The 13,214-nt window shown below is 47.7% G+C and overlaps 1 protein-coding gene across 2 annotated transcripts in view; it reads left to right on the top strand.

Annotated features, from left to right (window-relative positions):
• The first annotated feature begins 8,859 nt into the window (after positions 1 to 8,859).
• The window catches only part of EML3 (EMAP like 3), a 100,526-nt gene continuing 96,171 nt past the window's right edge, over positions 8,860 to 13,214 (top strand). Inside the window, exon 1 of one of the 2 annotated variants that reach the window (XM_075837316.1) lies at positions 8,860 to 9,362. In XM_075837316.1, the coding sequence (XP_075693431.1) occupies positions 9,341 to 9,362 (22 nt within the window). In that variant the 5' untranslated portion in view covers positions 8,860 to 9,340. Of the gene's footprint in view, positions 9,363 to 12,841; positions 12,939 to 13,214 lie in introns of those variants that run through there. The other variant, XM_075837317.1, reaches the window with a different exon arrangement.

Here is a 13,214-nt window from a genome sequence, read left to right as displayed (position 1 = left end):
CAGCATCGGCGCTTGCAGGTAAGTCGATGTAGCTACTTACCTGCAAACGCTGATGCTGCTGCAGAATCAACTGTAGCCTCTGGTGCCGATGTGGCCGACACGATGCAGGACCTGGGGCAGGAAGTGAGTGACGTCACAGCGTGATCTCTCGAGAACACGCTGTGTCTGCACTGCCAGAAGCTGGGCGTTCTGAAGAGAAGTGGATGATGCTTCTCGTCAGAACGCCCAGCTAGTAAAAGAAGTAAAAACGCCCCGATGTACGCACATAATACACGCCCAGTTGGACTTTTACTTTAAACACGCCCAGTTGTACTTTAGCAAGCCTCATTTGCATAAATACAAAAATGGTCATAACTTGGCCAAAAATGCTCGTTTTTTAAAAATAAAAACGTTACTCTTATCTACATTGCAGCGCCGATCTGCTGCAATAGCAGATAGGGGTTGCAAAATCTGGTGACAGAGCCTCTTTAAAGTGCATAGGAGGACAGCATCAACTAAATACGGCCCAGCTTTCACCTACACTCTCTCCTCTGGCCCCCCACTTAAAGGGGTTTTCCCACGAGGGACAGGATATGTCATAGATGTCAGATAGATGCAGGTCCCACCACTGCTACGCTGCTTCCGTAACTGCTATTCACTACTATGGGAGTTACGAAAACAGCACAGCTCAGCGAGCTACGCTGGTTTCGGAACTGCCGACCATAAAGTCAGGAAGTGGCCGGGAGTCAGCGATTACAGACAAAGCTAGAACGGGGTTTAGGGGGCCCCGTTCTAGAGATAGGTGTTGGTCCCAGAGGTGGGTCCGGCATTTATCTGACATTTATGACATATCCTGTGGATATCTCATAAACGCCCCTCGTTGGAAAACCCCAATAACCTATTCCCCTCTCCTCCTCCCACAGAGCCTCTGCCACCATCTGTGCCCCCACCACAAATAAAGGTTCACAATCCTCTTCAGTGTCCCCTGCACCTCATGAGACCCTCCTGCCACTTTCTGTTCCCCATAGTACCCCTACCATTTGCTCCCCAGCATTTTACCGGACACAATAGCGCAGCATGCACTATTTTGGTCACAATTTTTTTTCCCTGCAGTGCAAGCTATATAGTATGCAAATTAGTTTACTGTATGTGGAGGGAAAGTTCCTGACGCCTATGATAAATGTATCCATAGACCCCCATACACCCAACACTTTTTTTTTTTTTTTGCTACCTAGAATATCTTTAAAGGCTGCGCTATTCCATGCATATGTATGTGTTTTTTTTTTAACATGGGCACCTATGGAGGAAGGATAGCAGCAGTGGCGTAAGTACCGCTGTAGCTGCCATAGCGGCTGCTATGGGGCTCGCGGCATAATGGGTCCCGTGCCACCAGCCGGCACGCCCCCCCCCCCATGCCCGGAGGCTCCGGCAAGCAGCCGCTATGGCTGCTACAACGGTAGCGACGCCACATTCAATAGTGTCTGCGTCCTTCAGGCGCAGATGCTATTGAACACTATGACAGAGCTGGGAGGTATCTCCCTGCTCTGCCATAGGATACTGTAACAGTGGCGTAGCTCTAGGGGTCGCAACCGTTGCAATTGCGACCGGGCCCCTAAGCCTGGGCAGTTGCGATGTTGTGACGTCATTGCGCCTGTCTGCGCCGAGTCTCACAGCACAGACCGGAGGAGAAGGATCCGCCACCCGTTGTGGGAACGTGGATAGTTAAGTAATTATGCTATTATTTTTCTATTAGGCACTACGTGGCATTATACTGGGTAAGCAAGGGTGGCTGATATAGTGGCAGCTATAAGAGCATTTTACTATATATGGGGCATTATACTGTGAGGACAGCTATGGATGGCATACTGTGGGGGCAGCTATGGCGGGCATTATATTGTGGGCGTAGCACTGGGGAGCATTATACTGTGTGGGGGCAGCTATGGAGGGCATTATACTGTGGGGACTTTATACTGTGGGGGCAGCTATGGGGGGCATAATACTGAGAGGGTATTATATTGTGTGGGGCATTATATTTTGGGGCAGCTATGGATGACACCCCTTGAGGAAGCAACCGCGAAACGCGCGTTGGGGTTTCCACACGTTTGTCAGGCTCCTGTACACATATCGCAATGGGTAAGCTTTTCTAGCATTTGGGGATTTCATTGAAGTATGAATCTTTGACTGACTGTCTATTCTTACTGGCACTCTGTGAATAACATACATGTATTAGCAATATATCTCATTCACATCCTCATTACTGCATACTTATGTTACGATATGTTTATTAGTGCCTTTAACACATTGTCTCTTATTCATTCCCCATATCTATTCTCTAGATTGTTTACCGCACCCCTATACTTGTAATATTGAGTCTGCCATTCCTGTTAGGGGGGATTCACACGAGCGTGTATTCGGTCCGTGCGGGCCGCGTGGTTTTCACGCAGCACGCATGGACCAATACAAGTCTATGGGGCAGTACAGACAGTCCGTGCTTTTTGCGCAGCGTTTGTCTGCTGCGCAAAAAGCGCGACAGGTTCAATAACTCTGCGTATTTCGCGCATCACGCACCCATTGAAGTCAATGGGTGCGTGAAAATCACGCGCACCACACGGAAGCACTTCCGTGGGACGAGCGTGATTCGCGCAACAGCAGTGAAAAGGATGAATGAAAACAGAAAAGCACCACGTGCTTTTCTGTTTCCAAGCATCCAAACGGAGTGTCTTTGCGAGGAGCGAACCCCGACAACCGAGGCAAACTTCACTGGGTTCGGCCAAACTCGTTTTGGCCGAACCCGGCAAAAAAATTTCCGGTCCGCGACGTCGGGAGAGATTCACTGTGCATGGTGCTGAAAGAGTTAAACTGTTTCAGCACCATGGACAGTGACTTGCGATCCCAAAATACATGAACCTGTAAAAAAAACGGAAGTTCTAACTTACCGATTACTCCTGTCTCCTTCCTGCAGTCCGACCTCCCGGGATGACACTTCAGTTCAAGTGACAGCTCCAGCCAATCACAGGCCAAGCACAGGCTGCAGCCAATCACAGGCTGCAGCGGTCACTTGGACTGCCGCGTCATCCAGGGAGGTGGGGCCCGATGTCAAGAGAGGCGCGTCACCAAGGACGCGTCACCAAGGACGCGTCACCAAGGCAACGGCCGGGAAGTTCTCGGTAAGTAGGAACTTTATCTTTTTTTTTTACAGGTTTTTCGCTGTTGTGTTCGGCATTCACTGTCGAGGGTGCTGAAAGAGTTAGCTCTTTCAGCACCTTGGACAGTGACGGGCGTCGACAAGCCTCATCTCTATGATGCCGGCTGCGCGAAAATCACGCAGCCGCGCATCAGACACGCATGACACACGCAGCTGTCAAATGGTTTTTGCGCTCGCAAAACGCCGCGTTGTTTGCGCGCGCAAAAACGCAACGCTCGTGTGAATCTGCCCTTACAGTGGAATTGTATAGAGTCTCTCTGTCCATTTGTACCTTGTTAGAAACTTTTTCTGTGTATGTAATTATGTCTAATAAAGTTTTTTTCACTTTTTAACTATATGGCTTCCATGCTCCTTTCTCTCTTCTGTATATAAATGCTTATTTAGGAGTGCCTTAAATACGAATTAGGTAGTATGCTTTACACCAATAGCATCTAACCCTTTACCGCTATTTGCAATAGGAGTTCTTTTGTGTATAATTATATTGTGGGGGCAGCTATTGGGGGCATTATATTGTGGGGGCTGCTATGGGGGTATTATACTGTGTGGGGCAGCTATGGGGGGCATTATACTGTGGGACATTATACTGTGGGGGCATCTATGGGGGGCATTATACGGTGGGGACAGCTATGGGTGGCATTCTACTGTTGGGACATTATACTGTGGGGGCAGCTATGGAGGGCATTATACTGAGAGGGCATTATACTGTGTGGGGCACTATACTGTGGGGCAGCGATGGGGGCATTATACTGTGGGGGGCTGCTATGGGGGTAGCTATAGGAGGCATTATACTGTGTGGGGGCAGCTATGGGGGGCATTATTCTGTGTGGGGGCAGCTATGGAGAGCATTATACTGTGGGGCAGCTATGGATGGCATTATATTGTGGGGGCAGCTATGGGGGGCATTATATTGTGGGGGACAGCTATGAGTGGCATTATACTGTTGGGACAGCTATGGGTGGCATTATACTGTGGGGACAGCTATGGGTGGCATTATACTGAGGGGGCATTATACTGTGTGGGGCATTATACTATGTGGGGCATTATACTGTGGGGGCAGCTATGGGAGGCATTATACTGTGGGGACAGCTATGGGTGGCATTATACTGAGGGGGCATTATACTGTGTGGGGCATTATACTGTGGGGGCAGCTATGGGGGCATTATACTGAGGGGGCATTATACTATGTGGGGCATTATACTGTGGGGGCAGCTATGGGAGGCATTATACTGTGTGGGGGCAGCTATGGAGAGCATTTTACTCTGGGGGCAGCTATGGGGGCATTATGCTGAGGGGGCATTATACTGTGGGGGCAGCAATGGGGTGCATTATACTGTGTGGGGGCAGCTATAGGTGGCATTATACTGTGTGGGGGCAGCTATGGGGGGGGGGGCATTATTCTGTGTGGGGGCAGCTATGGAGAGCATTATACTGTGGGGCAGTTATGGATGGCATTATATTGTGGGGCAGCTATGGGGGGCATTATATTGTGGGGGACAGCTATGAGTGGCATTATACTGTGGGGACAGCTATAGGTGGCATTATACTGAGGGGGCATTATACTGTGTGGGGCATTATACTGTGGGGGCAGCTATGGGGCCATTATACTGAGGGGGCATTATACTATGTGGGGCATTATACTGTGGGGGCAGCTATGGGAGGCATTATACTGTGGGGACAGCTATGGGTGGCATTATACTGAGGGGGCATTATACTGTGTGGGGCATTATACTGTGGGGGCAGCTATGGGGGCATTATACTGAGGGGGCATTATACTGTGGGGGCAGCTATGGGAGGCATTATACTGTGGGGGCAGCTATGGAGAGAATTTTACTGTGGGGGCAGCTATGGGGCATTATGCTGAGGGGGCATTATGCTGAGGGGGCATTATACTGTGTGGGGCATTATACTGTGGGGGCAGCTATGGGGGGCATTATACTGTCTGGGGCAGCAATGGGGTGCATTATACTGTGTGGTGGCAGCTATGAAGCGCATTATACTGTGGGGCAGCTATGGGGGGCATTATATTGTGGGGGACAGCTATGAGTGGCATTATACTGTGGGGACAGCTATAGGTGGCATTATACTGAGGGGGCATTATACTGTGTGGGGCATTATACTGTGGGGGCAGCTATGGGGCCATTATACTGAGGGGGCATTATACTATGTGGGGCATTATACTGTGGGGGCAGCTATGGGAGGCATTATACTGTGGGGACAGCTATGGGTGGCATTATACTGAGGGGGCATTATACTGTGTGGGGCATTATACTGTGGGGGCAGCTATGGGGGCATTATACTGAGGGGGCATTATACTGTGGGGGCAGCTATGGGAGGCATTATACTGTGGGGGCAGCTATGGAGAGAATTTTACTGTGGGGGCAGCTATGGGGCATTATGCTGAGGGGGCATTATGCTGAGGGGGCATTATACTGTGTGGGGCATTATACTGTGGGGGCAGCTATGGGGGGCATTATACTGTCTGGGGCAGCAATGGGGTGCATTATACTGTGTGGGGGCAGCTATGAAGAGCATTATACTGTGGGGCAGCTATGGGGGCATTATACTGTATTGGGCAGCTTCGGGGCTTTAATGCTGCATGGGGCAGCTATGGGGCATTATGCTGTATGGGGGAATTTGTTTGGGATTTGTACTGCATGGGGGTATCTGTGTGGGCATTAGACAGTATGCGGCATCTGTGTGGCATTAGATTGTATGGGGCATCTGTATGGTGGCAGCTATGGGGTCATTATACTGTGTGGGGACACTATAGGAGCATGATACTGTGTGGGCTGAACCGGGTGTGTATGGGCAGGGATTGGGTGGGATTCGAGGCATGGCTTAAAAGAAAAAAAAATTGCCTGCTGTGCGCCGCATCGATTGTCCCCCTTTGTGATGCTTAAAAGTATGGCACTGTATACAGGGGCGCTGTATAGCACTGTACAGGGGGGTCTGTATAGTACTGTCTACATGGGGGGGCTGAATAGAACTGTCTACAGGAGGAAGCTGCATGGCACTATTTACAGGGGGGCACTATCTACAAGTGCGGGCTGTGTGTGGCACCCAAGGGAGGGGGCCCAGTCAAAAGTTTGCTATGGGCCCAGTGTTTCCGAGTTATGCCCCTGAATAGCAGAGACATCAATTTTTTAAACTGTTTAATGCATCTCCAGGGAGCTTTATCAGTACATACATAATATTGATAGAAATACTGTGGTGCGAAAGCCGCCCATGATGCAGATGTGAACACAGCCCAACGCTAACAATAAAAATAAGGCTGCATTATTAGATCTATCACCAATGTGGCTACAGCAAATGGTTTGCTGACTCCGCTTACTTGTGCTGGCCCCACCCACAACAGGGGGCCACTTTTAGATTTTTTCCAGGGCCACTTTAAGCTCCCAATCTGCCCCTGCCTGGCATCGTACAAACTATGATGCCAGTGATATACTGCCGACATGCGGACCGTATATCACGGGCCGAACATGGTCGCGTGAATTAGGGTATGTGCACACACAAACTCAAAAACGTCTGAAAATACGGAGCTGTTTTCAGAGAAAACGGCCTCTGATTTTCAGGTATTTTTGAAGCTGAAAATGAAGTTTCTTTTAATTTGGAGCTTCTTTTGAGGCGTTTTTCATAGTGTTCAGTGGAAAATCAGCTCCAAAAAACGCCTCAAGAAGTGACATGCTACTTCTTTTTACAGGGTGTCTTTTTACGCTCCGTTTTTTAAAAAGAGCGGCGTAAAAAGACGCCCCGTATGATCTAAATGCTGTTTTTCCCATTGATTTCAATGGGCAGATGTTTGTAGGTGTTCAGCTTCCATTTTTTCAGGCGTTTTTCAAGGCATAAACACCCCAAAATACGCCTGAATACACTTGCGTGTGAACATACCCTTAGGGCCAGTTCACACTGAGTTTTTTTACACAACTTTTTCTTGACGCGGAAACGCGTTGGAAAACGTGCCAAAAAACGGCTCTGACATCCCATTGACATCAATGGGAGGCAGAGAAAGCGTATTTCGCTGAGTTTTTTGTCCGTAGTACTCATTGGGCGCGAGCGAAAAACGCAGCGAAAATCGCGGCAAGCAGAGTGCAGGAAGGTCAAAATCTGCCTCAAAATCCCAAACGAAATTTTGAGGCAGGATTTTTCTTCTGCAAAAAACTCCATTTGAACTCAGCCTTAGGCCTGATTTTCACGAGTGTGTGCGCTTTGCGCACGCAAAAAACACGGCGTTTTGCATGCGCAAAAGGCACTTAACAGCTCCGTGTGTCATCAGCGTATGATGCGCGGCTGCGAGATTTTCGCGCAGCCGCCATCATTATGACACTCCGTTTGGATGTTTGTAAACAGAAAAGCACGTGGTGCTTTTCTGTTTACATTCAGAGTTTGACAGCTGTTGCGCGAATCACGCAGTTCACACGGAAGTGCTTCCGTGCGACCTGCGTGATTTTCACGCACCCATTGACTTCAATGGGTGTGTGATGCGCGAACAGCGCACAAAGAAAGGACATGTCGTGAGTTTTTTTCAGCGGACTCACGCTGAGCAAAACTCACGGACTGTCTGCATGCCCCCATAGACTAATATAGGTGCGTACGACATGCGTGAAAAGCACGCGCATCGCACGCACGTATATCACGCTCGTGTAAACGAGGCCTTAGGGTATGTTCCCACGCAAACGCAAAATACGTCTGAAATTACGGAGCTGTTTTCAGGCGAAAACAGCTCCTGAATTTCAGACGTAAATGCAAGTACTCGCGTTTTTCACGGCGTCCATTACGGACGTAATTGGAGCTGTTTTTCAATGGAGTCAATGAAAAACGGCTCCAAAAACGTCCAAAGAAGTGACATGCACTTCTTTGACGTGGGCGTATTTTACGCGCTGTCTTTTGACAGTGACGCGTCAAATTGCACTTCATCTGAACAGAACATCGTAAAACCCATTGCAAGCAATGGGCAGATGTTTGCAGACGTAATGGAGCCGTCTTTTCAGGCGTAATTTGAGGCGCAAAACGCCCGAATTATGTCTGAAAATAGGTCGTGTGCACATACCCCGAGGGTATGTTCACACACCCTATTTACAGTCGGAATTCGGGCGTTTTACGCCTTGAATTACGCCCCAAAATAAGACTCCAAACCGCCGGCAAACATCTGCCCATTGAAATCAATGGGGTTACGATGTTCTGTGCACAGAGGCTTTTTTTTTTTACGCGCCACTGTCAAAAGACGGCATGTAAAAATACGCCCGCGTCAATGAAGTGCCTGTCCCTTCTTGAGACTTAATTCGAGCCGTTTTTCATTGACTCCATTGAAAAACAGCTCCAATTACGTCCGTAATTGACGCCGCGAAAAACGCAAGTACGAGCAAACCGCGCCGTAATTTCAGGCGTATTGGACGCTGCCGTGTGAACATACCCTTAGGCTTAAACAGCCAGGATCCCAGCCGTTGCAGCGGGATTTGGGCAGTATATTACAACCACCATCCCATGGAAGTTACATTCATTTTTGAGAAGGGATTAAACACCCCACATGGGGGAGATTTATCAAAACTAAAAGGGGCGGAGTTGCCCATAGCAACCAATCAAACTGCAGCTCTCATTTCTCTAATATAGTTTAAGCAGAGACCCTATATTTTTTAGGTACCAGCTCCCCCTTTTTTTTTTTTTACAAGATCCACAAATGAGCCCTGCTGTCAGTGCCACTCCGGACCATTGCAGGCAGAAAGTAGAAGAGTTTTATAGCAACCAATAAGATTCTAACTTTTAGGAAATCAGCGCGCTTGTTTTTATAAATGGCGCCTATTTGTGCTGACAGTGACACCCCCTCCATATTTACTGTCGCTTTCCCCGTCCCGAGCAGTCCCTGCCTGTGGACTACTCCATTTGTTTGCCCTGTCTCTTCTCTGGGGAAGTGAGACGAGCTTCCTGAGGGAGGGACAGTCACTGACTGGCATGAAACTGACTGCTAAGGAGGGAGGAACAGAGAGTGCGGGGGTGAGGAAGAACCACGAAGCGAAGAGAGACAGAGACTACGGGACGCGCACAAGAAAGTGAAAGAGAGGGAGGGAGCTGCCGGGTAGCGCGCTCTAATCTCCGCCTGACAGGTCACCTCAGGCAGGGTGAGAAGTCCGGGACATCTCTGTTCTGTCAGGGATAAGTAGCATGGAGGAGGACCACTCTGCAGGTGAGTATAGAGGAATGGGACTGTAACTTCTCAGTCATGTGCTCTATGCCATCCTCCAGCTGATGTGACGCTATAACTCCCAGCATACCCTGACAACCACAAGCTGGGAGTTGTAGCGTCACCGCAGCTGCGGATCCCTCAGTGAGGTGGAGAGAACTTTCTGCGACTTCTCATGGAACAAACACTTGTTGTTACTCTTCTCTGTAGTTCTAATCTACTTTGTGTATCACTTCCCTGTCGTTTGCACGGTTTCCTCTTGCTGTCAGTGATTGGGAACATTCCTGTTTACATCCAGAGGCTGAAAAACTGTACAGATCTAATACTTCTCACAACTGAGTGTTTGCTACACTGTACCCAGTCTAGACAATCCTCTGAGCTAAAAACATCAGCAGTAGAAATTGCTCTCCTGTCCTGAAAGTTTGCTATAAGGTGTTGATAAAATGATATCAGTCTAGGTTGCTTAGCTTACAAATTATTTCGAATTTTTCCTTTCACTGACAGCAAACAGCGGTCTTGAAACACAAAGACACAAAACTGTAAGGCATGTGCACGGCGGTGATTTTCGGGTCGGTCGGCTGCGGAGTGTCACCCGCAAATCGCGAGCCGTGCACATGGCTGCGTCCGTTATTTTCTATGAGCCTGGACGGCTGTAATAAGACATGTCCGTTCTTTCTGCGGTCCAGGCTCGTGTGCATGGGCCCATAGAAATGAATGGGGCTGCAATTCTCCCATGGATTTTCGGGGGAATTGCGGCCGCAAAAGCACGTTGTGTGCATTTTAGCCCATAGCAACCTATCACAGCATAACTTTTTTATTTTTCCACTGCAATAAAAGCTGAGCTCTGAATGGTTGATATGGACAACAAGGACCGTTTTTCTATTAAGGTATGTGCACACACAAAATCAAAAATGTCTGAAAATACGGAGTGGTTTTCAAGTGAATTAGAAAGTTGCAGAACTTATCATCATTATATAATTAGGATTTATTTGCATAAATGATGAAATCCTTGTAAAGGGTTATTCCCTTTATAAGAACTGATGTCATATCTTTAGGCCGGGCTCACACGGGTCAGATACGCAGACTAAAAACTACGCAGCGTATCAGACCTGGAACCCACAGTGCATTTTGTCCGGAAAAAACACCACATTGTGGTGTGGTAGTTCGGCCAAAATTTTCCGCTGCGGTAAGCAGCGTAGAGATAATAAAAAAACAAAAACCGCTCATACTTGCATACAGCCCATTTGACCGCTGTTCATTGTCACGTGGGATGAAACGTCATCGCAAGAGAAACAAGCAGGCAGTTCTGAGAAAGGCCTCATGCACACGGCCGTACCCGTAATTACGGCCCGCGATTGCGGCCACGGCTGGCAGCCGAAACCCGCAGGCCGCATTTGCATGCCGTACTCCCATACAAAGTATGGGAGCACGGCCCGCAAAAAACGAAAAGTAGGACATGTTCAATATTTCTCGGCAAGGTCCTACGACACGGACACGTTTCCGTAGCGATACGGAAAGGTGTCTGCTGCCAATAGAACCAGGCGAGTCCGTAATTGCGGACCGTATTGCGGTCCGCAATTACGGAGTTTTTCCATGGTCGAGTGCATGGAGCCTAAGTATGAATTATAATTTTTTGCAATTTTTCAACGGAATCGCTGCGATTTCACACAAAAGTCGCAACACTTCGCTTTCTGTTGCGGGTTTTGCATCCCCATTGAATCCAATGGGGAAAACCCACGAAAAGCAATGAAAATGCAGCATTAATAGATATACTGCGGATTTAAATTCCGCACCGCAGGTCAATTAATGAACGTTTTCGCTGCAGTTTTTTTCCACAGCGTGTGCTGCTACTGTAAATGCTGCGGAATTTCCGCACAGGATTCTATTGCGGAAATTCAGCAGCGTTTATGCTACGTGATAACCCGGCCTTGGGGTTTACCATCACTTCATGACCTGTGCAGATGCGACCAATGGTGTCCCCTTGGTTTATTCTCTTCTCCGCTGCAATCCTATTCACCCACCATGCAGGGAACTGCGACACAGCTCTATTCACGTGAAGGTGGCAATGCTGTTGGGGTTTCTGGTACTCCCACTAAACGTGATGGCATAGCCCTGCAAAATGTCACCATTTCTTATGGTGGGGAAAACTCTTTAACCCTTTCACGACCAAGGACAAAAATGAACGTCCTGGTCGGCTGCTAGTTCCCGCACCAGGACGTTCATTTTCGTCAGCATTTCAAACTGTCACTCTGTGTAAACACAGAGTGACAGGCGCGCGCTGACAGCTGTCCTAGACAGCTGAGACATCAGTCTCGCCGGACAGCGGACCATAGTCGCTGCTTTCGGCAATTAACCCCTTAAGTGCGGCGACGGATTGCCGTCGCCGCATTTAAGTGGTTTGAAGCACATCGGCAGCCCCCACGAAGTGATCGTGGGGGCTACCGATGCTTGTCACGGCAATCGGAGGTCAGATAATGACCTCCGGGTTGCCATGTACGGATGCCTCGGAGGAGCAGCCTCCGGCCGGTCCTCCGAGGCTTCCTGTCAGTGTGACAGTTAGGTCACAATGACAGTTGGAGTACATTACACTACGTGTGTAGTGTAATGTACTCCAGCAGCGATCAAAGCTGCAAGTCTAAGTGTCCCCTAGTGGGACAAGTGAAAAAAGTAAAAAAAAGTAATAAAAATGTTTTAAAAAAAAAGTGTGAAAATAAAAGTTATAAGTTCTATAAACACTAAATGCTTTTTTCCCTATAATAAGACTTTTATTATAGAAAAAAAATGAACACGTTAAAAAAGTGCACATATTTGGTATCACCGCGTTCGTAACGACCCCAACTATAAAACTGTAATGTTATTTTTCCCGCACGATGAACACCCCAAAAAAAATCAATAAAAAACTACGACAGAATCACAATTTTTTTGGTGATCAAAAAGTCGCATGTACCCGAAAATAGTACCAATAAAAACTTCTATCCGTCCTGCAAAAAACAAGCCCTTACACAGCATTTTTGACTAAAAAATAAAAAAATTATGGCCCTCAGAATATGGTGACACAGAATTTTTTTTTTTTATAAATAAGTCATTTTATTGTGCAAACGCTAATAAAAAGGACCAAACCTATATACATATGGTATCGCCGTAACCGTACCAACTCGCAGAATAAAGTAAAAATTTCATTTATAGCGTACAGTGAGCGCTGCAAAAAGAAAACCTAAAAAACGGTGTCAGAATTCCTGTTTTTTGCTCAGGATTGCAAAAAAATTGAATAAAAAAAAATCGCATGTACCCCAAAATGGTACCAATGAAAATTACAGATTGTCCCGCAACAAATAAGCCCTCACACAGCTCCGGTGGTTAAAAAATAAAAAAGTTCTGGCTTTCAGAATATAGCAACGCAAAATGTGCAGAGTGTCAAAGTCCATTTTTATACCCTCTTATTATGCCCTGATGTTCTCCGCACAGATTACATATATCCCCAAATTATAAACTGAAACCTTGACGTCGGAATAGAGAAGACACATCAGCTCCAGGCGTCAGAGGGTGCAGTTGAATGTGCAGCAGCATCACCATGTGCAGGTAAGCATAGTAAACTCCCTAGAGACGAGCATATTAACCTTTTGGACGCCTGGAGCCGATGTATCTTCTTTGTCCGACGACAAGGTTGAAGGACCTGTGGGTGACGTCACGCTGTGTGTCTGCAGTGAAAGAAGCTGGGTGGGAAAGATGAGAAGTGTATGACGCTGATTTGTCAGCGTCATACGCTTCTATTCACAACGCCCAGTTGGTAAAAACACAATACACGCTCAGTTGGTAAAACGAGAAAACACGCCCAGTTGTCCATTCAAAAGCTCA

This window comes from Rhinoderma darwinii, chromosome 9, assembly GCF_050947455.1.
Source record: "Rhinoderma darwinii isolate aRhiDar2 chromosome 9, aRhiDar2.hap1, whole genome shotgun sequence".
NCBI classification, from domain to species: domain Eukaryota; kingdom Metazoa; phylum Chordata; class Amphibia; order Anura; family Rhinodermatidae; genus Rhinoderma; species Rhinoderma darwinii.
Note: the sequence above shows the minus strand (reverse complement) of the source record. Positions and strands in the feature narration are given on the sequence as shown.